This window comes from Heteronotia binoei, chromosome 2, assembly GCF_032191835.1.
Source record: "Heteronotia binoei isolate CCM8104 ecotype False Entrance Well chromosome 2, APGP_CSIRO_Hbin_v1, whole genome shotgun sequence".
NCBI lineage: Eukaryota > Metazoa > Chordata > Lepidosauria > Squamata > Gekkonidae > Heteronotia > Heteronotia binoei.
The window spans coordinates 78182771-78209721 of record NC_083224.1 but is presented as its reverse complement, the minus strand read 5'-3'; the positions used below and the strand labels follow the sequence as shown (position 1 = coordinate 78209721).

General features: G+C 41.8%; 1 protein-coding gene across 3 annotated transcripts in view; it reads right to left on the bottom strand.

Moving 5' to 3' along the window:
• The window catches only part of PIK3C2B (phosphatidylinositol-4-phosphate 3-kinase catalytic subunit type 2 beta), a 515998-nt gene that overhangs the window by 434358 nt on the left and 54689 nt on the right, over nucleotides 1-26951 (bottom strand). For all 3 annotated transcript variants that reach the window (XR_009555057.1, XM_060231371.1, XM_060231372.1), the window contains 6 exons: nucleotides 15709-15820; nucleotides 13976-14055; nucleotides 13652-13715; nucleotides 9739-9885; nucleotides 2964-2997; nucleotides 223-418 (listed from right to left, as the gene is read on the bottom strand). Coding sequence is in view for 2 of the 3 variants with exons in the window: in XM_060231371.1 (XP_060087354.1) it covers nucleotides 223-418; nucleotides 2964-2997; nucleotides 9739-9885; nucleotides 13652-13715; nucleotides 13976-14055; nucleotides 15709-15820 (633 nt within the window). In the remaining variant the exon portion in view is untranslated. The remainder of the gene's footprint in view (nucleotides 1-222; nucleotides 419-2963; nucleotides 2998-9738; nucleotides 9886-13651; nucleotides 13716-13975; nucleotides 14056-15708; nucleotides 15821-26951) is intronic.

The following is a 26951-nucleotide window of genomic DNA, read 5'->3' as shown; positions in this document are numbered from 1 at the left end:
GGACAACTCTTGTGAGAGCTGTGGCTGACCCAAGGCCATTGCAGCAGCTGCAAGTGGAGAAGTGGAGAATCAAACCTGGTTCTCCCAGATAAGAGTCTGTACACTTAACCACTACATTGCTGGGCCACTGAAATTTGATCAGAAGCATAAAGTGAGGGGGGGGCAGAGAGAAGAGGCAGATATTTCTAGAGAATAACACCAGAGAAAAATGTTGTTGCTTACCTTGCAGCCCAGGTGATGGGTATGCGATGAGCGGCATAGACTGTGAAGGAGAGGGGACACGTAAGGAGTCGGGCCTCTTGGCTAAGATAATACTTTCTGTTCCCATGTATCACAGTCTGGAAGTCTGCATTGAATGTGTTGCAATAGAGCTCCACCAGATCCAAGATGGAGGCCGTCAAAGCCTCTACAACCTTCTCTGTGGAGAAGAATATATGTGAACTTAAAATCCTAGCATTCAAGCTGAGGAATCATGGAATTAGAGAACAGTTTGGAAATCCCCACCTCCAAGATCTTTCTCCACAGGATTCTATAAGAGGCCTGACCAAGCTAACAAGCACATGCACATACCATCCCCTTTTCTCTTTAGCTGAGTCTCTGCTGCTCTCAGTCTTCTGTGCTTCTGAAGCATATTTAGTCTTCATTAGGTTAAATCCCCCATTTTATTAATTTACAATCATATTTTCCTGCATGCCTGTGGAGTACCCTGAATATGTAGATACCCCTATTGTTTGCTGCTTTTGTGATTGGCATAGGGGCCTTCCACTTTACTAGCAGATATAGTGATGTCCCTACATAGTTTCTACATGCATGGAAGATTCCTCTGACTATAGATAAGCCGCATCAAGTTTAGTCCCTCAAACTACTAGCACATCATGGATGTCCCCAGTTAGCCCTCTTGACTTTTCCAATTGTGGCATGCCACACCACTTAACACCAGATTTCTATGTCAAGAAAAGATGGATTGTAAACCTTGTGGAATCTTGTATAACTATGCAAATTAAGACACTTATTTATAGTTTATTTTATATAACATTCTGATTCTGTTAGCTGTAGGAGGAACAATTACTTTTCTAAGGCATGGGGGAATCTGCCTCTGGTCCATCACAAATATTGCTTATATTCCCATGTTGGCTTCTGAGGTTTCCCTAGGCTTATTCTACATTTTCAAGCCTGTCCTTGCACTCGTGAGGACTAGAAACTGGTTGTGAGCATCTGCCACACCACTGGTTGGGACTAAAACATTCTCCAGAGCTTCCTCATGGGGGTGTCAGACCAAAGAAGGGAAGCAATTAACAGCACCCTAGATCTTCCTCCTCTCTTTTCATACCCTACCCCTTTAGCCAGTGGGCTGGCAGGATGGCTAGCATGTCCTCCAAAGCCTCAGTTCCTCTCTGGGTTATGCCTACCCCTTCCTCTTCCTGTTTTCTCTAAGGGTTGCCTCATAATCCTGGCTTGCTTGGTGGGAACTATTGCCAAGGTGGTGTGACTGAGTCAAATCGGCCTCCAGTCTTGCCCTCCATCTCCTTTAAATGGCTGTCTTGCCTCCCCCCAGCCAGCTGGGGTCAGCACATTAAGGCTCAGGGCTGCTCCATGTAGTGGCTGGCTGTTCCTTCCTGTTCTGGCCCTGCTGGGTCAGGTAGGCTGCTGGCCTCTTGAGCAGGCATGGCTCCAGTGGACCTGCCACCTGGAGGGTGGACTGTCCTGCTGTGTCAGCTGGCAGGGGTAGAGCCAACTTGTGCTGTATACAAGTCATTGCCAGGCAGGCTGCTCCAGATGGTCCTATCCCATCACCTCAGGTAAATGGGAGGCCCTGGGGCTACTGGCGCTATTGTAGTTTTCCTGGGTTGTGGAACAGAAAGTACAGGAAAGTATTTTGGTGTATTATGTGCATTGCGGGTATATGTGAGTAATACATGCATGCTAGGGAGGCCATGTCTCTTGTTTCAGTGAGAGACTTCTCAGCCTCCATCTCTTTTGCCTGCCATCTCTTGACTGGGTGGCAGAAGAAAAATGTTACAAAAAGATGTTCTGCTGTCAGAAAATACCTGGAAATGCCATCAAGCTCTAGGAACACAGTATCATTTCTGGTATTCACTGGAAGTAACATTGTACCATCAATGCACTGTCTTCTTCCTCATCCCTCTCCTGCCCCCACTGGTGCATGCTTATGTGTATATGTACACAGCTTTGGCTCCTACTTCAGCTTCCTTCAGTTATAAGAGCCCCCCATGATTTACCGCTATATAGTATCGACAGGCCTAATGGCTCCTTGGACTTGTATATGCCTGACAAACGGTCACATCTGAACTGGCTTGCATTGCAAACAAGGATTAAAGTGTGCTTTGCAATTGAATGGCAAATGAAAACCACAGTTGGTTGGTTGGATGATGTTTTTTACAAAAGCAAATGTTGTGCTGGAGGGGGAAATCTTCCTCAAGGACTCTTCAGACTGATTAATGAAATGCCAAACTGTGTGTTAAATCTGTGTGATAAACGGTTCCATTTGCAACATGTACATGATAGATTGAATGAAAAACCAAACTTTGTGAAGGCACAACTCAAACCTCAATGTACTTACATCAAGATACTAAGAACTATATTCTGTCCAAAAATTAACCCCATTTCTTTATCTTCATTAAGTGTACACAACTGGAAGACATAACTCAAAGCTGCAATAATACAATTTCTCTAGCAGGCACTATGCTATGAGGTCATGAACAGCTTGGCGGATCAGTGTTTTGAAATCTGCTCTTAATTATTTTATGCCAACATCTAAAAAGATTTGACGTTGGGCCTTTTCTATTAAAACAGTTGCTATTAATACACCTAATACTACTAACAAAAGCAGTTCAGTAAATATCTATACACAGTAATTTAGGGTTAAAAGTAAGTGCCTTTGGGAGGTTGCTGAAATAAGAGTTCCAGGAACTCAGTAACTATAATAGAAGAAGAGAAATTACCTCTATTTTCCCTCAAGGCCAAAACGTTTGGATCCTGTTCAGGAAAGAGAAACCAGACTAGAACATTTTCATGACAATCAGAAATGGAAGCAACTCCCCAAGCCAACCACTTTATATAACATGCTCCAGCCACATTTCCATTCCCAGCACTTACAGTTCACCCAAATGAGGGGAAAAAGCAGAAGCAGCTACGTTTCCCCAGGTTTTTATATCCACAAAAATATCAGCTGTTAGAAGCAGAATAAAGTCTGAAGAAAGGGGCAAATTCTATTCAAACGAAGTCTCCTTTTTCTTTGAGGAATTCTTCCTGAGCATAAGAAATAGGAAAATTCTTCCAATAAATAATAACCAGCCCATTTTAGCAAAGTGTTGTAACAGAATTTAGCAAAGACTGGAGGGAAGCAAATATGAGTTTTGCTCCATTTTCAGTTACTCCTTCACCCTTCTGTTCTTTGTTTGTTTTACCCAGCATTTGGCCTTCCATAGTATCTTTCTGCATTAGCAAGGAAGGATAAATGACTGATCTTTAAACCACTTCAAGCTCCTTAACATTCCAAGGATCAGTGATGTGTGTGATGGCTAAACTCAAGCATCATTTCTCTGGCCTCAGCAGCAATTTGGAATGCTCTCCAGTGCACACACACACACATATTCCCATCCTATAAACAGTCTCATGAGTCATGAAAGAAAGATGTCTATTTTATTTCTGAAATTACAAATAGACCATAACACAGTAATATGCCCTAAAAATCCCTGGCCTCCTGTGCTTGGGGCTTGCTTATATGTGCATCCTTAACTGAAAATCCCAAGAGAGGAGTAGCTGATCTTGCTCCCTGCAATGCAAATTATTGTTCAGAATGTTGATAGCCCCCCCTTTCCCATATAATAGGTCCTCAAGACTCATTCAATCTCACTCCTCCCCCACTGAGAAATCTAGAACATGGTGCCATTGCTATGATGATGGCACATAACTCTTTGTCTTTCCCATCTAAATTAAAGGATGAGACACAAAATCAATTTAAGTGCAAACACAAAACCTACAGTGACTAAAATATGCTTTTGTGTTCTTCTCTGCATCTGTCCTGCATTAATAACATACACAAATGGCAAAAGTAGCATGAAATAGCCGGCTAAGTATGATTCTTAGACAGCATCAAGTTCAAAACACATAGCCACAGTAGTACTTGTCATTTCTTATCCAGTCTGTAGTAGAGGTAAAACTGTTGTCCTCATTCCCTTCTATTTAATTTTGTCATTCAGAGTAAATTCTGTTAGGGAAATTCTGTTTGAAATTCTATTTCTTTATCTCAAACAGTGCGATGGATCATTGGATCAAATAATCATTGAGAGGCATTTAACATGAAAAAGCAAAAATGTATTTATTTCTACAGGGAAAGGGTACTGGGAGGTGAAAATAACAAACACTACAGAACTGCATGCTTAAACTAGAAGATCATGTGCTTAATGGAGACTACTTCCTCCTTCTTCTTGACCTCTCTGCCTGAACAAAGGAAGTCACCTGACTAACTGACCAAACAGACAGAACAGGTTTTCCCTCTTCTAGACCTTGATTGATAGCAGTCAGTATCTTCTTTCCAGGTCATGCAGACAACAGGGAATCAAGCACAATGTTAACCCTATAATGACTGGAACTTTAGAACCTTGCAAAGGACATACAAAACAGATACATATTTCCAACACCCTTTCTCATTGCCTAATGTGCAAGTCATTATACATTCAATAGTCATTACTCATTATTCACTGTAACATTCACATCAACTAGGTTAATCATTTCACGTAAACGTTCAAATCTAACACAAGGTAATGGCTTAGTAAGTATATCAGCTACCATAGCTTCTGTACAACAATATTCTATCTTAATCAGCCCCTTCTGGTGTAGATCTTTCACTAGCTCACATTTAATACCAATAGATCTACTTCTGGCTGTTCTACTTTCTCCTTTACATATAGCAATACAAGCTTGATTACAATAGGTACAGGTTCTTTTATATTAAAGTCTTTCAGCAGATGAAAAATCCATTCAAGTTCACTGCAGGCACTGGCTGCTGACACACACAGCTTCTGCAGCAGATTGTGCCACTATAATCTGTTTTCTGCTAGTCCATTCTATGTCCATTTCCGTAGAAGAACAAGTATCTACTGGTCGATCTGTAATTGCACGATTCTTCTGCATAGTTGGCATCCATGTATCCAACTAGTCTGGGATTCTCAAAAGGTTCAATGATCAATCTTAAATCCATAGTCCCTTTTAAGTATCTGGCAAGTTTCTTTACTGCATTCCAATCATGATGATTAGGTGAACTTTTCTGCTCAGTATTCCGACAGCAGCTGTAATATCAGGTCTGGTAGTTTTACTCAGGGACAAGAGTTTTCCAATAGCTTCTCTGTACTTTCCAATGTCTTTAAGTGGTTGACCACCCTGAGCTCTCAGGTATGCAGGTTCAAGAGGTATCTTAGATTCTTTATAGTCTCTCATGCCAAAATATTCTATAAAGTCCATAATCTTTCATCTTTGGCACAGTTGAAAGGTTCCATCCTCGAGTCTCTCAATCTGTATTCCTAGATAGTGTTTAATATCTCCAAGTCTTTTGACTTCATCCTCTTTGTTCATCTTTTCAACAATGTCAATGTCCTCTTTATTCTTGCAGCTCACAACCAAATCGTCAACATAAACCAGAATGTATTGATAGTCTACATCTTTAAGTCTAGTGTACATGCAGGGTTCAGCTTTCCCTTGCTCAAATCCTTGTTGCTGTAAGTAGTCCAGTTATTTTGTCATACTGGCTTTTTGCGGCTTGTTTCAAACCATACAGTCCTTTGTTGAGTTTGAAAACACAGTTCTCTTTGCCAGGGACTTGAAAACCTTCAGGTATTTCCATATAGATTTCCTCTGATAGCTCATCATTAAGAAATGCTGTCTTAATGTTTAGGTGCTCTACAAGCATATTTCTAGTTGATGCCACACTCAGTAATGTTTTAAGTGTAGCACTATTGATAACTGGTGCAAAGTCTCTGAATAATCAGTTCCAAATTCTTGTGCATAGCCTTTGGCTACTAGCCTTGCTTTGTACAAGTCTATAGTTCCATCATCTCTGTACTTTATTTTGTAGACCCATTTGCATCCAACAGGCTTTCTTCCTGCAGGTAGCTTTGTAAGAGTCCATACATCTTTTTCATAAATGGATAGTATCTCTTGTTCCATTGCTTGAATCCATTTCTCCTTTTCTTCATTAGGTAAATTGCACACTTGTTTCCAGATCTTGTGTTTCACCTCTTTAGGTTTCACAGTCTCTATAGATCTCACAGTGACACAGTATCCATATTTCTGTGGTGGTTGCCCCTTTTGTGCTCCTTTCTGATCGTCTTAAAATGAGTGAAGGTTCTATCGCACCCTGCGGCGCAGTCCCCATTTCTCCTTCTGGTTCAGTAGAGTTTTCAGAAGGTAGACCTACCGGTTCACCGGTGGTCACTACAGGTAACCAACTATACCAATCTTCAGAAGCATCATCAGTAACCTCAGGATCAGATTCAGGTACACGGGGTGCTCTAGGCAAATCACTGTCATCCACAAACACAACATTACAATGTTTGGTCTTATTCAGCTTTGGATCATAGATTCTGTAGCCTTTTCCCACTGAGGGATATCCTACTATGAATGCAATCTCAGTCCTTGCATCAAGCTTCCCTCTATTTTCTCTAGGAACATATGCATAGGCTTTTGATCCAAAATTTTTAATATGCTTAAGTTCTGGCTTCTTGCCAAACCAAGCCTGGAATGTAGTAATTCCTGTTACTTTTGAAGGTATTCTATTGTGGATATACACTGCTGTATTTACAGCTTCAGCCCACAGGCCTTTAGGTAACCAAAATGCATGAGCATTGCTCTGGTCATTTCCTGTAACACACAATTAAGTCTTTCTGCACTCCCATTTTGCTGTGGAGTGTATGGGACAGTCACTTTGTGTTCAATCCCTTCTGCTTTCAGAAATTTCTTAAACTCAGTATTGCAATATTCACCATTTCCATCTGTCAGCAAACTTTGAGGTACACGCCCAAATCTGTTTTTAACCATGGCAACATATTCTTTAAATTTATCAAGAGTCTCATCTTTTGATTTGAGCATATAGACAGTGCTATCTTTTGTCTTTGCCCCTGTGAATACTGAGAAAAATTTATTTCTCCCAATTGAAGCTTTTATAGGCCCAATAACATCACTGAATATTGTCTCCAAAAACCTTTCATTACGCACACTGCTTTTTCCAGTGAAGCAAGGTGTAGTTCCTTTTGCTCTCAAACATCACATCTTTCCTTGGATTTATCACAATGCACAGCATCAAGTCCACAATCCTTTAGCAATTTCTCAACACTCTGCATGCTTCTGTGTGCTAACTTTACATGCCAAGCATAAACACATCTTTTATGGTCACACTTTCTGCCTTCAGTCTGGCAAACAGTCTTTCCCACAACATCAACAGCATCAGACTTTTCATTTAAGTCCATAATATAATGAGCCCCATTTCTTTCATCCATTTTAAAACTAATTCCAGAATTCTTCTGAATAATTTCACCATCATCTCCTTCATCAAGATATACAGCATAATTATTTCTTATAAGCACTTGGCTTGAAAGTAAATTCTCAATTCATTCAGGTGCCTAAGCTACATTTTTCAGTCTTACTGGCATTGAATCTCCATCAGTGGTAAGCAATTTCATTTTGATCTCACCCACACCACAAACTTGTAAGGGTTTCTGGTTGGCACCTATTATTTCAGGTCTCTGACTTTCATCCAACTCTGAAAACATGCCTTTATATCGACAAATACATGTAGAAGATCCACTATCAATCAAAATCTTCCTCTTTCACCAATAAAATTCACATTATTAACATGCATGGTACTTTCTCTGTTCCTTTCTTTGTTCCCACCTGGGCCACGTGGCTTGGAAAATTTCTGGTTTAAAAATTTCTGGCTGCTATTATTTCTATGGCCACGAGATGGCACCCATGTTCCCTCATTTGAAACATGTGCTTTAAAATTGCTATTCCTTTGTTCAGCAGCAGCATCACAATTATTACAATATCTTGCGATATGGCCTTTTTGCCTACCTCTATGGCATATTATATCTCTTCTTGACTTATTCCTATACTGTGGTTTCAGGCTTAAAGCAGACATAGAATCAGACAGTTCAGTGTCCTTGTCCCCAGATCTGGAGCCCGCTTCCTCCTTGCTAGCATTTAACAGGCCTTCCAGACTCAAATCTTTTTCAATCCCAAAATCATCTTAATTGGCTTGCAAATACTGGGTAGAGCTTTCAATATAGTTGAGATTAAGTCTCGTTCTGCAATAGCCTCACCAAGCTCCTGTAGTCTGGACTGCATGCACATAAGTTCCTTCAGACGTTTAATCACATTCTCCCCTTCTTGCACTTGAAAACCAAATATTTTGCCCTTTAAATCATGAATAGTGCTTATCCCAGTTTTGTTATATTTATCTTTAAGGCATTCAAGAGTGTTTTAAGAGTGTGCAATTCAGGAATTTCATATGCCTTAATAGATTCTAAAATGAGCGTTTTAGCAAAACCATCGAGCCGTTTAAAATTTGATTTTTCTTGCTCATTCTCAGGGGGATTTCAGACAAAGCTCTTTCAGTTCCATAAATCTCAAGTCTTTGCGTTAGGAGCGAGAGCCAGAGTGAGAAATTATTCTTAGTTAACTTCAGGGTACTAAATCCTATCACTGGTAGGTTACTCAAGGTACCAAAACCAAGATTTGCAGTAGCTGTTCCTGAAGATGTGGAAACAGAAGATCCAGTGGCTCCTCTCTCTGGGTTCGACATTTTTCACAGTAATCAGGCAGGGCAGGGTTAAAGATTCTTCCTTCCTCACTGGAGAGAAAAGGCGGCTGAATGTGCGTGTGCGTGGCTGCAGCAAGGCTCTTCCAAGGTCTCCAAAGTAATCCACAGAAAAAGGGTTTAAAAGCTCCAAAAATTCTCTTTCTAGCACATCTGAGCCTTTTAGACAAAAGTAGCAGCATTTCCAGATTGAGACAATCTGAATTCAAAGCTCATTTAAGTCAGAACGCTCTCAGTAATGGCAAGAGAAAAAAAAGGCGTCGTTTTAAAATTGAGGCTTGTCTGCACAGCATAGCAGCCTTTTGCCTATTGCTTTCTAAATGCTCTCAAAGGTGATTCAGATTAAAAAAAAACATTTAGGGTTCAAAAAACAGTCCATACTATAAGCTACCAGCTTGACAGCAAAAACCAAGAACCATCTGATCTGCTATCAATTTTGTTAGGGAAATTCTGTTTGAAATTCTATTTCTTTATCTCAAACAGTGCGATGGATCACTGGATCAAATAATCATTGAGAGGCATTTAACATGTAAAAGCAAAAACATATTTATTTCTACAGGGAAAGGGTACTGGGAGGTGAAAATAACAAACACTACAGAACTGAATGTTTACACTAGAAGATCATGTGCTTAATGGAGACTACTTCCTCCTTCTTCTTGACCTCTCTTCCTGAACAAAGGAAGTCACCTGACTAACTGACCAAACAGACAAAACAGGTTTCCCACTTCTAGACCTTGATTGATAGCAGTCAGTATCTTCTTCCCAGGTCATGCAGACAATAGGGAATCAAGCACAGTGTTAACCCTATAATGACTGGAGCTTTAGAACATTGCAAAGGACATACAAAACAGATACATACTTCCAACAAATTCCACTTCCCTCTGTCTTTCATTCTTGCTTCTTACCTTCTGGATCTTGGGCTGCATGCGAGATGGACAGGGTGGCAGCTGATTCAGGGCACCTGTGATCTCCTGAGACTCCACGGCAGCTAGAGCACTGCAAATGGCCATGACAGACTGGATCACCCGCTCGGCCTTCAGCTGGAAGTCTCCCTGAATGGGGAATCAAACAAGGGCCTGTGTCTCATGGCAGCAGCCAATGAAGCAGTTTAGCCATGTCAGCTTGCTGACTATGAAGAACCACATGTGGAATGCTGGTAAATCAGAAGCAAAAAGTTCACATGGACAATTAGGGTGACCAGGATGCTAACATTTGGATACGAACACAGGAAGCTCCATGTTTTGCCTCATCAGAGAATAGTACCACTCTCCATTTAAAGTCTAGTTGTTCTTAAGAGTCTGGAGGAAATGGATATAAACTACAGAACAAGGCAGTCCGGTACTGAGAGATGAATTTTCTTTGCCTAAATTATTCTTGCCACATTTACTTGCTGCATGCAGCCAATTGCTCAGGCAAGGGGAAAGCATCAAATGGATCCCAACAGCTTAATTCTGCATGCAAATTACTTCATTCTTCACACAAGGCATGTGTGGAACTCACTGTCACAGGACAGCTACTAGCTTAAATGACTCTAAAAGAGGATTAAATCAATTCATGGATGACAAGGCCCTCAATAGCTAATCACTGTGATGTCATTATACCTCTGAAAGCAACATGAAGAATATTTAGCCTCTGCTTCTGGGACTTTCAAGGACTTCTGATTGGTCGCCATGGGAAACAGAACACTAGACTCAATGGACTTTGATCCTGAAAGTCTCTTCTTATGTTTTCAGGCTCCTTGAGAATATGCTTTACCATTAAGGTTATCAACTCTGGGTTTGGAAAAACCTGGAGATTTAGGGGGTGGAACCTGGGAAGAGTGAGCTTTGGGGAGGGGAGGGACCTTACTGGTATCCAATGCCACAGACTCCTCCTTCCAAAGCAGCCATTTTCTTCAGGGGAGCTGATCTCTGTCATCTGGAGAATAGATTTAAATCCAGAAGATCCCCAGGCCCCACCAGGAGGCTGGCAACCCTACTTACCTTGCCTCTGATCTGGGACCCAAAAAATAATGAAATCCCCCCCCCTCCCAACACACAAACAAATTATTAAGGCTGCAGTCCTCAAAATATTTCTCCTGAAATAATGTTAGTGACCCAAGGGAGAAGTTGTAAGAAATCTGAAGTCTGCTAACAGGTTGAGAAATTTCCACTTCTTTTATCCTATGCATTCCTTCCTCCTTTGCACACATGGGGAAAAAATTAGGTGCTACCTCACGCATATGCAACACCCAAAATAAACAAGTGTGAAGATGCCTCCAAAACACTGCCCAGAATTTAGCTTCATGTTTGACAACTGTCACTGAATAATTGTTGAAGCTTAGGATGTGCTTGTTCCCTATTTAATGCATACCCTTTGCTTGTTCTAAACTTTGCAGTCTAAACTAGAAGCTGGCCTGACTACTCAGAAAGCACAGTCCCAAAATTCCTGGTGCGCTTGGCTAAAGCAAGCAAAAAGAAAAAGAAACCTGCCAAGTCAAACAAATCTAGGAGCTTCTGAAGGCTTCACTTACCCATGAAGCCCATTCACCAGTGTCTGAAGGGACATGGTCTATATACCTCGTCTGCTTACACTTGCCATCATCTCCAAAGCAAAGAACTGGCTTACAGAAAAAAAGGATTTGAGGAGACAGCTGAAGATGCCTCTCAATTGATTTCAAGCATGCCATAATTCTCAAATTACTAATTGCTGGAATGCCAACAGTAAGCTTTCTGGAATCTAGGATTTTGTTGGACATTGCTGGAGCCTTCCACCAAAGTAATTCCAGACTGGATGCCTCAGAATATGCAGATAGAATTGCCACTAAGGGGCAGTGTGGATTACTGAATGCAAACGCTATAAAGATTGCAGATAGAGAGCTTGCTCCATCAAAAGAAGAGTAGTAGTATTCTGTTACTTAAAATGCAAACAAATTTAATCCTAACTAATTTTTTGTGGACTCTCGTCCATGAAAGATTATGCCACAATATATCTGTTAGTCTTTAGAGTAACACAGGACAGCTGTAGACCTATTTATTTATTTATTTATTCTATAATTTATATCCCGCCCTTCCCACAGAGTGGCTCAGGGCGGCTCACAACAACGACCTACAAAATGCATTGGACAGGAAGTATGAAAGGGAGAAGTTGTAAGAACAGAAGATGGTGAAAACTGGCCCTATGATTCTCCTAACTGTATAGCCCTCAGTTGCTTAATGGAGCCACACTGGGCTCGACTGAGGCTGAGGAGGATGCCAGTAGCTGTGCCAGGCCACAGCAGAGGAGGATGTCAGGCTCATCTCCCCTACCCAGACTTTCAACTCCCCACTCAGACAGAAGAGGAATCCCTTCCCCACAAGTGTCACAGGTCCCCACCTGTATTTCTTTATTTATAAGCATACAAGCAGAGCACAGGTGGAAGCAAAGAAGTACTCCCACAGGGCTACAGATGTGCTACCTCACATCATATCTCCAGAGACAGAGTCTGTACCCCCACGGTGCTGTAATTGTCCTATAGCTCTCTGTGCTGCTCTGTCTCTTCCATAATCTGAACTGCTGTTTCTTCACACCCTCACACATCTCAGCCCCCTCCCTTCAGTCTGCCAAGCCCTGGCAGGTGCTTGAATAGAGTTAACTCTTAACAATTAAGACCCACTGAGGTGAAACCTACATGATTATTGCGGAGTTTTACCATTATTTTTGTCATAAACTCTAGTTCCTCCACCCCCAAGTATACTGCTCATGCATAGGATGGAAGCATTCACAACAATATGAAACCTTCCTTTCAGTGCTGGTCAGATTCAGCTTCAAGCAAAAGGAAGACCTTGCAGCCTAGTTTAGCAAGCAACAAAAGTCTCTTGCTTAACTTTCTTTCTTCTTTGCTTCACCACTCATCAAGTCTGAAACCTACAGTTTAATCTGTATTAAGGGTCAAGCAATCTGGAACTTTCCAAATGGAATATTGTCTTCTGCATCTATAGACATTAGAAACAACCTTCACAACAGCAGATAAAGTGCATGTGTGTGTGTGTGTGTGTGTTTTAACTATACTTGTCCCAAGAGAAACTGAAAAAAAGAACAGATTAGCATAAGAACTGCCAAGAATAGAACCCAGGGATCACTTCACTACACACAGTTTGTTTTCTGCTCTGACTGATAGCTATTGTTGCTGTGCAACTCAGCCTCTTGGCTGCAGTCCCAAACATACTCGTGGCTGGCAGTCTTCACCTTGTTGAGAAATCGGACTCTCATGAAGTATTCAAGACTGGAATGAGGAAGAGGAGAAGCAGGCAAGCCCTTTACTGTCAGGTGAGACAGGGAAGGGAAAGGTTCAAGTAGGGTTCAAGTCATTTTTCATTTTACAGGCAGGCCCAACCCTAGAAAAGCAGCATAACCCTCTTCTCAGTTTCAAGCAGCAAGCAAAACACAATGTCAGCAATACGGCCCAAAGAAAAAGTGTAATAGAGAAAAATATTGCAACATGTTGTCAATTAGAAATGTAACAAAATTTACCATTTCAATAATATATTGCCTAGCATATCAGGTGTTGTATTATCCTGTAATTTCAAGGGGTTTTTTTTAAGGAACCAGGCAGAGTTACTGTAAACCTATAAGCTTCTTACCTTAGTGCTGGGTAAGGGAGACAGTTCACCTTTAGGGAAGCCATAGTAGAAATGGGATTTGTGACCCAAAGAACATATCAGCAGAGTCATACACATACATATTTCAGACTCCTATGCTAGATATTATTCTAGATACTGTACATTAAGACGTGTCCCTTCTGGACTTTGCCAGCCTGTCCTATCCACTACAGCATTATTCCCAACACTGCCCTCTCACCTCAGCAGCTAGGAATGCATCCACCTCATTATGAAAGGTGTCAAAGAGAAGGCTCAAGGCCTGCCTGTTGGGGAAAAAAGAACAGAACAGCTCAGTAAAGAAACAGAGGAACAGGATGTCATACCTGCTGCATGTGAAAGATCTCTGCTATAACCTCTGTTCTAGTTCTCACCAGACAGCCTGAGTGGTGGCAATGCAGCTGATCCAAACCAATTCTGGATCTTTTAAGTTGGCCTTTGTTAGTGAGTTCTAGCAGGTCTGTTCCATGACAGTTGCACAGAAGTTGTTTCCCCCAGTCTACTTTAGTTCCTGACTCGTCTTTACCTGCTGATGGTCTGCTTGATCGGCCTCTCCTGGAGGTGAACATAGTGGTTGAGCGTGGAAGGACTCTGATCATCATTTGGCTGCAAAAAGGATGACAGTTGTTTAAGTGCATTCAGTGTCTCTGGTGGCCGAACTACCTGTGAGTAGACAGTACTAATAGTAACTTGGTAGACCAATGGTCTGACTCGGTATAAGGCAGGCTCATGTGTTCCCATTAACACTGCAATTTTCTAATAAAATGTGACTAAAATGCATGGTATCTACATGAACAGATCCCATTAATATGAGATGGGGATGGGCACTGAATTTCTCCCTGCTTCTCCCCCTTTAAATACAGTTCCTGCTAGAAGTCTAGATCCATGTTAATATCCATTTCAGAGATTACATCTTCCCAGGCATATGGATTGTTCCTGCAAGTGATCCTATCATTACAGCAAGCTCCCTTCCCCTTTTGGCCTGTTTACCAGTTTGCAGTTGTTTGCCATTCTTAGTTTTTCTTTTGCAAATCTGATCAATAATTAGAGGCAGGCTTTGTAGCAGGTCATGCAACAGCTGGTAGCACCGCTGCATTGCTGATATGAAATGTAAACACCAAATACAATTGCAGGTAACCAGATATCTGGACATATTGTTAAGACTGTGATCCTTTTTCTGTAATATGGTAAACATCACAACCTGATCAGGACAACATCACAACATCCTCAGTTTTTATTTCTATCACCAAGAGACCAGTATTTTCCCCACCCTTCCTGTCACCTAGGGTTGCCAGCTCCAGGTTATTAATTATTATTATTCATTGGATTTTTTGTGCAGGGCTCAAGTTGGTTCACAACAATTTAATACAATATTTTAAAAAAATTAAAACCACAAATACACAATAAAACTTTCCATACATTTAAACATTTTGAAACAAGATGGCAGTGCTACCATTCTGTCATGGGGGGAAAGGGAAGGGTGCCAGGCAGATGCAACAAACCATTGCTGGTTTCAACCAAAGGCCTGGTGGAACATCTCTGACATGCCCTGCAAAGCTTTAGCAGATGAGGCAGGGCACAGATGTCACTTGGCAGAGAGTTCCACCAAGCTAGGATCAGGGCAGAGAAGGCCCTGGCCCAGGCCAACTTTAAATCTGATCTGGTCCTCCACCAGCAACCAATGCAGTTTGCGCAGCACTGGATGTATACATGCTAAACGATGGAGTCCCTTTTTAAGGACTCACACTGCCTCATTTTGTACCAGTTGGAGCTTCTGGGTCAGTTTCAAGGATAGCCCTACATAAAGCAAGTTACAGGTGACCATTGCATAGATTACTGTGGCAAAGTCAGAGTGAGACAGATATGGGCCAGTTGTCTGACTTGGCACAGTTGGAAAAATGCCTGCCACACTACATTAGTTGGGAAATACCTGGAGATTTGGGAGGTGAAGCCTGAGGAGGGCAGGGTTTGGGTAGGGGAGGAACTTCAGTGGGGTATAATGCCATAGAGTTCACCTTCCAAAGCAGCAATTTTCTCCAGGTGAACAGATCTCTGTCACCTGCAGCTCAGTCGTAATCCCAGGAGATCTCCAGTCACCACCTGGAGGTTGGCAACCTTAATGCCACTGTGCTGTCAACGTTATATGGAGCAGAAATTTCATCAGAACCAGCAACAGCAGATAGCCCATCCAGCTGGTAGGCAATGCCTCTGTCCCCTGACCAAACACACTTTGTGCTCATTGGCAAAGCAGGTACTCACTGTCCGAGCCAAGTCACTGTGCACAGCCTTCCTCTTCAGCAGCTGCAGCCGGATGTCAATGTCAAACTTCCTGCAGTGCTGGATGTATTCATGGCTTCCCAGCGGGTGTTTGCTGAAAGGATCCAAACAAGTTTTTTTTTAAAATCCCTCTGAAACCAAAAGCTCCCCCCCCCCCCGCCCATGTATAGAGGCTCCTGCAGGCAGGAAAGGTCTTTGAATTCACTGTTTATTCAATAGCCTCTAAAATCCTGCAGGCAGCACAGCAGATGAGGAATATCCCAGATCTAACAATAGTTTGTCTTGGAGATATGGGTAAGCCAAGTCATCTTTATGTGTCTCAGTTTTTCTCCCAAAGAAACAGCAATTGGCAATTTCATTTCATGACTGAGACTAAAAGAGTATGCTTTTTAAACTATTCAAAAGAAACCACAACAGAAGTGACAAAAAATGGAATGCACACATGGAAGGGTCTGGAAGGAAATACAATCTTTATAGGCAGCACTCTTAGTTTTGCACAGAACTGCAACAACAAAAAGGAATCAAATTGAAAAAGTCTTTTGGAAGTAGGTGATTTATTTACTTTTATTTCACTTCAAACCCAGCTTTTTACCCCACCTTTCTTTCCAAAGTGGTTTACATTTGTCTCCTCCTTTTTATTCTCACAACCACCCCATGACACTAGTGTTTATGGGGGGGGTTTCAATTTAAAACATTTGTATACCCCTTTTCCACCAGTCAGGGACTCTAAGGTGGTCCATGTAAATACATTAAAACATTCAGTTCTGCATTTTAGGTAGGAAAAATCCAATACATAATTATAGGACACAGAAGACTTGTCTCAGCAATAGTATGTACAAAAAGGATCTAGGTGTCTTAGTGAACCATACACTGAACATGAGTGAGCAGTGTGATGTGGTGGCTAAAAAGACAAATGCGATTTTGGGCTGTATCAACAGAAGTATAATGTTCAGATAACATGAAGTGATCGCTTTATTTTGCCCTAGTTAGACCTCCATAGAGTATTGTGTTCAGCTTTGGGCAGCACAATTTAAGAAGGATACAGACAAGCTGGAGTGTGTCCAGAGGAGGGCAACGAAGATGGTGTGGGGTCTAGAGACCAAGTCTTATGAGGAAAGGTTGAAGGAGCTGGGGATGTTTAGCCTGGAGAGGAGATGGCTGAGAGGTGATATGATCACCATCATCAAGTACTTGAAGGGCTGTCATATAGAGGATGGTGCAGAGTTGTTTTCTGTTGCCCCAGAAGGCCAGACCAGAACCAATGGGCTAAAACATAAAATGAGTTTTAACAGGAATAAATGTAAATTCTGCATTTAGTTAGAAAAAATCAAATGCATAATTATAGGATGGGAGAGACTTGTCTTGGCAATAGTATGTGCGAAAAGGATCTAGGGATCTTAGTGGACCATTCACTGAATGTGAATCAGCAGTGTGATGTGGTGGCCTGTATCAACAGAAGTATAGTGTCCAGATCATGGGAAGTGATGGCATCACTTTGCTCTGCTCTGGTTAGACCTCACCTAGAGTATTGTGTTCATTTTGGGGCACCACAATTTAAGAAGGGTATAGACAAGCTGGACCCAATCTGGAGAAGGGCAACGAAGGTGGTGAGTGGTCTAGAGACTAAGTCCGATGAGAAAAGATTGAAGGAGCTGGGTATGTTTAGCTTGGAGAGGAGATGACTGAGAGGTGACATGGTCACCATCTCCATTTACTTGAAGGGCTGCCATACAGAGGATGGTGCAGAGTTGTTTTCTGTTGCCCCAGAAGCCCAGAGCAGAACCAGCAGGTTGAAATTAAATCAAAAGAGTTTCCGGCTCAACATTAGAAAGAACTTCCAGACAGAGCGGTTCCTCAGTGGAACAGGCTTCCTCGGGAGATGGTGGGCTCTCCTTCTTTGGAGGTTTTTAAACAGAGGCTAGATAGCCATACGACAGTAAAGCTGATTCTGTGAATTAGGCAGATCATGAGAAGGCAGGAAAGGGTTACATCAGTGTTTAGTTCTCATGGCCCTTTCTTACACACCCAGGGAAATGCTAATTGACACTTTGGGATCAGTCAGCAATTTTTCCCCTGCCAGTTTGGCCAGGGATCCTGGAGGTTTTTGCTATCTTCTGTGCATGGAGCAGTGGTCACTGGGGAAGTATGCCTGTGGGGAAGGTATTTGTAAATTTCCTGCATTGTGCAGGGAACTGGACTAGATTCCCTGGAGATCTCTTCAAATTCTGTGGTTCTTTGATTTGAACAGCCTGAGATTGTGAGACTGGCCCAGGGTCACCCAGCCAGCTTCCACAGCGGAACAGGGATTCCAACTTGGATCTCCCAGATCCTAGTCTGACACTCTAACTACTGCATCATCACCTTAGCTCACAGGTCATTATCTGAAGAGCCCATCTAATTCACTCTGCACTGTAGTCCCTCTTTCGCTCACATCCTGCCAATACAGACTTTTTAAATACCATGTGCATGCAAACCAAAACCTGGACTATGCTGAACTCAAACTCTGCTTGCGTTCATGATAAAAGGAAATGCAATGGTGAAGGGCAGTCATAACAGGAAAACTGGCCCTTTCACCTGCCAGTCCAAAATGAAAGGTCAGTTCTTATCTCAGCAGAGCCTACATCCTGGCCCTGGACCGTCACAGCTGCCATCACACAAGTAAGAAATCTACAGAGCCAGGAGGCATGGGGTGCTCTGTTTTTAAAGGGAAGAAAAATGTACAGGAGGAAAAAAAAGCCTCAAAGACTGGAAAAAGAAGATAACAAAATCTTCTAGAAATGCTAACTGTGCAAGCTCTCTAGAAAGACTCTGAATTCATGTTCATGAAGTCCTGCAAGTCATTTTTATGTGGGCTGATTTTTAATGATGGGTAACTTTACAACATTTAATCCTGATGTCTTATTTTATTATTCAAAGAAGTGCTTTATTGGATTTCAGCATTCCTGCTTGCTAAGCCCGGAAGACACAATGGGCTAGAAACCCAGCTAACTAAAGAACAAGCCAACGCATAAATAATCCAGGCCAACACATCCACTAGGCTGACAGGACATTTGTCCAATGGTTGAGCATTCTGGGTGTGCTCTTTTCCTGTACAATGAGAGTGACTCAGACACCTGATATTTTAAAATAGATGTTTTCATTGCATTAAGAGAAAGGGGTGATCCATTCATCTGGTTCTTTATCCTGGAAAACAGGCATGTGCTATAGAGCTGCTCTCAGCTCTATAACCAGGACCACTTAAATTGAGTTCAATAAGTTGAACACCATGCAGGGAAGCATCTACATGTTTTATGAAGGACTTTTCTGCTTAAGAGGTCTGAACTTTACCCCCTGCCTGAGGGGCACACGGGGAGCAACTCAGCAGGTCATGCAAGTTCAAGAGTTAACAGGACAAGGGAAATTTTTGTTTATCTCTTGGATGTGAATTATAGTTCCAGTATAAGGGAAATCTTTGGTGTACCAACAACAGAGATCAATAGAAAAAAAACCTGTGTCAGTATCAAATGAATACAAATAAAGGATATGCAAACTTCAGGCTATACCCTATAAAAGGGCACTCAGCTACAGGAAACTGTTCCTGTAGGAGAACAAGAAAACCATGCCCACCATAACATAAGAACATAAGAGAAGCCATGTTGGATCAGGCCGATGGCCCATACAGTCCAACACTGTGACACAGAGTGGCCAATATGTGTGTGTGTATTAAGAGAAAGGGGTGATCCATTTGGGGTCATTTGACACACATATATATATACACACATGTATACATACATGCATACATACATATACACACATACACACACACACACACACATATATATATATATATATATATATATATATATATATATATATATATATATATATATATATATATACTGTTGCTAACAGCCACTGATGGACCTCTGCTCCATATTTTTATCCAATCCCCTCTTAAAGATGGCTATGCTTGTAGCCACCACCACCTCCTGTGGCAGTAAATTCCACATGTTAATCATCCTTTGGGTGAAGAAGTACTTTCTTTTATCCATTTTAACCTGACTGCTCAGCAATTTCATTGAATGCCCACGAGTTCTTGTATTGTGAGAAAGGGAGAAAAATACTTCTTTCTCTACTTTCTCCATCCCATGCATTATCTTGTAAACCTCTATCATGTCACCCCGCAGTCGACGTTTCTCCAAGCTAAAGAGCCCCAAGCGTTTTAACCTTTCTTCATAGGGAAAGTGTTCCAACCCTTTAATCATTCTAGTTGCCCTTTTCTGGACTTTTTCCAATGCTATAATTTCCTTTTTGAGGTGTGGTGACCAGAACTGCATACAGTATTCCAAATGAGACCGCACCATCAATTTATATGGGGCATTATGATACTGGCTGATTTGTTTTCAATTCCCTTCCTAATAATTCCCAGCATGGCATTGGCCTTTTTTATTGCAATCGCACACTGTCTTGACATTTTCAGTGAGTTATCTACCACGACCCCTCTTGGTCAGTCTCTGTCAGTTCACAACCCATCAACTTATATTTGTAGCTGGGATTCTTGGCCCCAATGTGCATTACTTTGCACTTGGTCACTTTGAACCTCATCTGCCACGTTGACGCCCACTCACCCAGCCTCAACAGATCCCTTTGGAGTGCCTCACAATCCTCTCTGGTTCTCACCACCCTGAACAATTTAGTGTCATCTGCAAACTTGGCTGCTTCACTGCTTATTCCCAACTCCAGATCATTAATGAACAAGTTAAAGAGCATGGGACCCAGTACTGAGCAATGCGGCACCCCACTGCTTACCGTCCTCCACTGTGAAGACTGCCCATTTATACTCACTCTCTGCTTCCTATTAATTATCCAGTTTTTGATCCACAAGAGGACCTGTCCTTTTACTCCATGACTCTCGAGCTTACTAAGGAGCCTTTGATGAGGAACTTTATCAAAAGCTTTCTGGAAGTCAAGGTAAACAACATCTATTGGGTCCCCTTTGTCCACATGTTTGTTCACCCCCTCAAAGAACTGTAACAGGTTAGTGAGGCAAGATTTTCCCTTACAGAACCCATGCTGAGAATTCCTCAATAACTTGTGTTCATCAATGTGCCTACTCATTCTGTCCTTGATAATGCTTTCTACCAACTTTCCCGGTATTGAAGTCAGACTGGCCTGTAATTTCCCAGATCTCCTCTGAAACCCTTTTTAAAGATGGGGGTGACATTTGCTACCTTCCAGTCCTCAGGAACAGAGGCAGATTTCAATGAAAGATTACATATTTTTATCAGGAGATCTACAAGTTCAACTTTGAGTTCTTTCAGAACTCTTGAATGTATGCCATCCGGACCTGGTGACTTATTAGTTTTTAATGGTGACTTATCAGTTTTTAATAACTGCAGAACAGGAGCTTAAGTACCATTACAGGACTGCAGGCTGTGACAGTCCAATTCATTTAGAAGGGTACAGGAGCCGTCCAATTGCACTTTTGCCTCTGTTTTGCAAAAATCCTTAAATAAAAGCTGGCACAGAAAAATAATGATTTCCTTGTGCTTTCCAGTGCTTTGAAAACCATCTGAAAATGGAATCAGAGAGCTCAAATAATATCACTCTCTCACAACACACATAAAATGAACATTCTCATGGGGAATTTATTTTTATGCACAAAAATCATTATTTATTCATGAAGTGCTGCCAGACCACCAAGAGTTACTTTGGAATTTGTCCAAAATGTTAGACTTTCTAGTGTGTGCAGGTCTCTTTCCCTTTGTTTTTCAGACTGATAACTGTACACTCCAAGCAGTGAAAGCTGAAGCACATGTGGCTTGAGAATAAAGACCATTTGCTAGCTAGCTGCCAGCAAAAAATACTAGAAAACTGTTGCAATGCTTCAAGCCAAAACTTCAGCAATGTTTTCTTAGGGGAAGCTGTCTAAAAGGATGGGTCAGCACTTTGAGGACTATGTTCAGGAACAACACTTTGTCTTCAACTGCCATTTACTCCCTGTGCCACAATGGGAGACAGGTAAAAAAAATCTCTCTCCAGATCAAACAATCTCATCTGTATTACAATATCAGCACTTCTCTTTGTATTTTACATACTGCAAAATACAGGAACAAATAGGATAACTAGAACATTTGTTCTAAAATAGAGAACATGGGGAACACATGCTGCTATTTTTCCTGCTGTATTTTGCCTTTTTCGTTTGAGTGCTGCCAGATCAGGATGCACAAAAGCGACTTGAATCTCCCTCCACCAGCTCATACCTAGTGTGATAGTACTTGTATGTTTCCCTCAGTAGGGCAAATAAGCAGGTCTCCTGCTGTCTGAACCTACAAGGGGTTTGGGCATTCTTCTTTGGAGAAGGGATTAAGTCAACAGAAAACAAAGTTGTCTTCCTTATGTTTCCCAAATGACATTGTTGAGCTATAGGGAAACTTTTGCACTCCAGCTCATTCGACTGGGTTTCATCTAGATGGAGGTACAGTTGGGAGCACTTTTGCTTTCTACATTTGGTACTCAGGGTGCTGCCAAAAAGGGGGCACACAATGTGGGTGGAGAAGCGTCAGGCTAATTTCAATCTACACACAATCCTCTGCCCCACCCCTTCAAAAGCCAGGGTAAGAACAATGAACATAGTAGTTGTCTATGCATATGTCTTAAGTATTGATCAGACATTTCATGCAGTCATATAACTTCTATAGGCATTCAACATGTATTCAAGGTAACACATACAGAGATCAGTCTTATTGTTTTAAGACTTCAAAATAAATGCTATCTTATATAGTCCTCATCCTGCAAGACTTAGCTTCAAAAGCAGAGGTAGACATAAGACAGACATGGTAGCAGACATAAGACAGCATATGCAGGAATAGTTGTACAAAAGCAGTCTATACACAACAGCAGGTACAACCTCCTTGTACCAACTAACATCTCCCATTTCCAAAATCTCAGCCTTCCAGGTATTCAAAAGAAATCAAACGTGTATGGCAGGAATGGCTGTCTTCCTTACCCACCTGGAACTTATACAGATTGCATATTACCCCCTACATAACATTTATGAAAGAGCAGAAGGTTTTTTCAGTAGGGACTGGGAGCCAGAATTCATTAGAAATTGCTGTATCTCAATATTGCTTGTTTATATGAAAGAAAGTTGATGAGCCTCTGTGAACTTTCTGAACTCTGGCTTCCCAGATCCTACCCTTTACCCCACTGGTGAGCTGCACATGAAGCTCATCAGTATATGCACTGATAAGACCAATAATGCCTCTCAGGGCCATTTCAAGTCAGGAAAGCTGCATGGGGGTGGGGAGACAGAAGACTATTCTCTCCCCACATTGCAGTCCCAATCTGAATCAGCACCTGGGTGCTTGAAAAACAAGTTCCCCTGCTCCTGATACCTGACTGTCAATGCTGAAGTCAGGTCAGAGGAACTCCAACTTATGTTACAAATTGTAGTGTATATTTCGGGCTCAAGCCTGAAGATTGAAACAGGTCCACAAAACTTATCCAAGTAAAACTGCTTAGGCACTTTGTTCAAGAGGATATTTGCTAATGGCTGATAGAGGATTTAAATTTCTGAGTCCAAAGAAGGCTTCTTCAGGAGGGGCCTCACCACAGCCTCCTTCAAGTCGTCAGGAATTTCCTCTTCCTTCAAAGAAGCATTAATCATAGACATGACACAGGTCAGCAGCAGTGTTCCCTCTAAGCTGAGTTAGGTTTTTAGCCACCAGCTCACACATTTTTGTCTTAGCTTAGGAAGGATGACCCCAGAGCATGTTTCCCTCAGTAGGAATAAAGTTGCAAATTTATGCAGTAGCTCACAACTTTCATACCAGTAGCTCACAAAGTAGAATTTTTGCTCACAAGACTCTGCAGCTTAGAGGGAACATTGGTCAGCAGTCCTCTCCCGTTAGCCATTAAAAGCTAAGGGCAAGAACAAGAATCAAAGAGGCATCCCAGATGCCTCCTACTGAGGTTGCAAAGAGCATTTTGCCAGTCAAATTCAGAAGGCTTTTGCATTTGTTTAGAGAAGAGGTTAAGGACTGGCTTGCTCCCACACTGAATTGTAACAAGAGGCTGATAACTTTGAAGTAAATAGGAATACTCCTGAGGATGAGCCTATATCAGGATGCTCATTGGGAAGGACTTTTCTTTGTAATATTGTAAGGTTGTACTTCTTTATAATGTGACAAAAGATTTGTATGATTCTTGAAAAAAAAGTTTTACTAAATGTGTTAGCCAGCATATCACAGTGTTTGCTGGCATTTCCCAATGGAGGCACTTGATTGTGTCAGAAAAATGCCTTACAAACACATCAGTGCAAGTTACAGAACAATCGATGCTGGAATCTTCAAGGCTGGATGAAGCACAAGCCCTTCACAAAACAAAAACTCTCAGCTGGATAGCTCTGTGCAAGTGGAATGGTGGTAGAGAACTAACCATGCTTCACCAGAGTAGGGCCAAAAACATGTCACAATCTGTGTCTGGCTATATTCATCACTAGATTTTCTCTATGCTCTAGCAGCCTGCCAACTTAGGGCCAAATGAGATGCAATAATGTCCACTGCTTCAACTTATAATGGCTACTGCCATTTTAAAGTGATTTAAAAATTCTGTGAGGGCCAGATCTTGATGTGGCTTGCAGTGTGGAGGGCTGAAGTGCCCTTGTTCTTCCACCCCCACAACGTTTCAAGTGCCAGAAGAGCCACAGGGAGGTGTGAGGCTGACTGCCTGAATCATCTGTGCTTTCCAAAGATTGACTAAGGCTTCTACGGGAGTACTGGTCTTGTTGAGAGAAAATGCCATACACACTCTCAAGAAATCATCAAACATAGGAGGCAGAATGTCTTAATGAGTACCCTACCCCAGTCGAAATTACAAGTAACACTGAGCCTAAAACTTCCAAATCATATAAGACCCAGGAGAAGGGATTGGACATCCAGATGTTCAGGAATGTCAGAATGAGGAGAGGAATGCAAGTGAGAGCATAGTGTGGCCAAGAAAGCATTATGTGAGCAGTCCATTAGCTGGAATCCAATTGAGCAGTACATCTTAAATCTACTGACCTAGCCATCAAACAGTTCTGCTGAGAGCAAGGATACAGTCACACCTCTGAAGAATTTACAGCCTTTAATTTCTTGCTACCTTTCCCTTATAAAGGCTGCAATCATGAATGTGTCCTTTTCTTTCCATAATCTGGCTTCAGATCCCTTTAGAAGGGGGTGGGGGAATACATGAGGCGCCTGTGGATTCTGGGTTGGCAGTACTATTTCCCTCATCAATGTACATTTTTTATTTCTGTTTTTAGTTAAGGCACATTACATAAAAGAAAGATTTTTCTGCTGATGGCAACATCACAATTTAAAAAATAAAGACTCCTAGAGGCCAAAAAGAAGTACTGCAGCAGTTTCTACTGGTTCTCTGGCTCCACATCTGGGACATTCTCCTCCAGTTACCCCTGGAGAAGAGGGGCTCATTCGCTCTAGAATCCATTGCAGTCCCAAGTAACTTACTACACACATTGTGCAGACTGAAAGGCGTTAAGGGTTCTAGCAATGGTGAAAGTGATACACAGACATTTGAGCCATTAACTGACCCACGCACAACACTTATTGCCTCCCATGAATACAGAGAAGGTTAGACTGCATTTAAGCCACTTTGCTTATTGCTAGGGCCCCCAGAATAGAAGAAAATAGCCTTGAGACCTATACCAACATTTATATCCACATATAAACACAGAAATCAATCTGGGAGGTTTTGTCTCTTGGTCTGGCTTTCAATGCATATGCTGTCTCTTGCTTCTAAGCACGCGTGCGCGCGCACACAATGGTTCTCCACAGAGGTCTCTGTGGTTTCTAAGTCTGTTCACTAACCACTCAGTCACAGTAATAATCAGTTTCCACTTGCCAGTTTGCATTCCCAGTCACTGTAGCTGGACCGCAAGCTCTTAAGATCAAAAACTACAAAGCCACTCTAAATGCCTCCTTACATCATAATAATTTGTCTGGTGGAAATGCAGCACACCGCAGTCAAGAAGAGCAGGTTAAATGGCCTAGATGTTCTGTTATGAATTTGGAATGTTCATTCCTAGTTGGCTGTTAGTGAACCAGTGGGAGAAATTTATTGATTTTCTTCTGTAAAGCAAATGGTTTTTTCAGTTTTCCTCCAGGGGAGATTTCAACTAACACAACTGCACAGTTCTAAAGGGAAGAAACAACAGCCAAAAAGATGAGACATACAATTCAAATATAGATAGTGCACGTTGGAAAGAAATAGGCATCTTTCTCCAGCATGCTAGAAGCAGATGCTTGTATTGAGCAGATGCTACAGCTCTCAGTCTAGTCAACATATCACAAAATGCACCAGCATTAGTTGCTGACCACCTTGACAGCCAAACTGCATTAACTGGAACAAGTCATGGAAACATGGGGACAAAACACATCTGACTTTGAAACATGGTTATTTCAGGATACCATCCTGCTCCTTTCATCTAGGATTATATGACAACTGAAAGGCATGTACTGGTCTCCAGCACATTTCTGTTCAGGTGTCTGTATACACTGTGCCACCTTCATTGATTATCATTCTTTCATAGGACAGGTTGTAAATCATGGGCAACCATGACCTCCAGAGCAGCCTTCTTGACTAATATATCAAAATTATGTAAAGAATCAGGAAATAAAGCAATGCATGTGACCTCAGCCATGTTTCTAGAATGTGCAAAAATAAACCAGTTTATCCACCAAAATCACCCCTTTCGGTAAGAAGTGCCAAGCAATTAGAGCACTGGTGGAAAATGTGTGTGCAGAAAATGAGAGAAACCTGAATGAAGGCTGCATAAATAAGGGTTACTAGCCTGCAAGTCCCAGCATGGGTTCCCCCTAATTTTAGGGGCTTTGATCTGCTGCTACCCCCAAACAGGGACATCACTGTGAAATGTCCCTGATTTGATGACATCACTTCCAGGTGACATCATTGCACCAAGGACATGGCATGGCAATGCTCTGGTTTTTGGGCAGCCTCTATGGTTTTGAAGGCAAAAACTCAGAATATGGTGTGTAACATCACAACGATGTCACTTTCAGGTAACGTAATAGCACTGGGGATGTTGGCATGCGATGTCCCGCCCACTCCCAGAATGCCCCCAAATCCCACAGCTGCAATGGTGAGGGGACCTGGCAACCCTACTATAAATACAATTTATGCTATCATAGCAAAGATGACAAGGTTTAGATTCATAGTCCCTT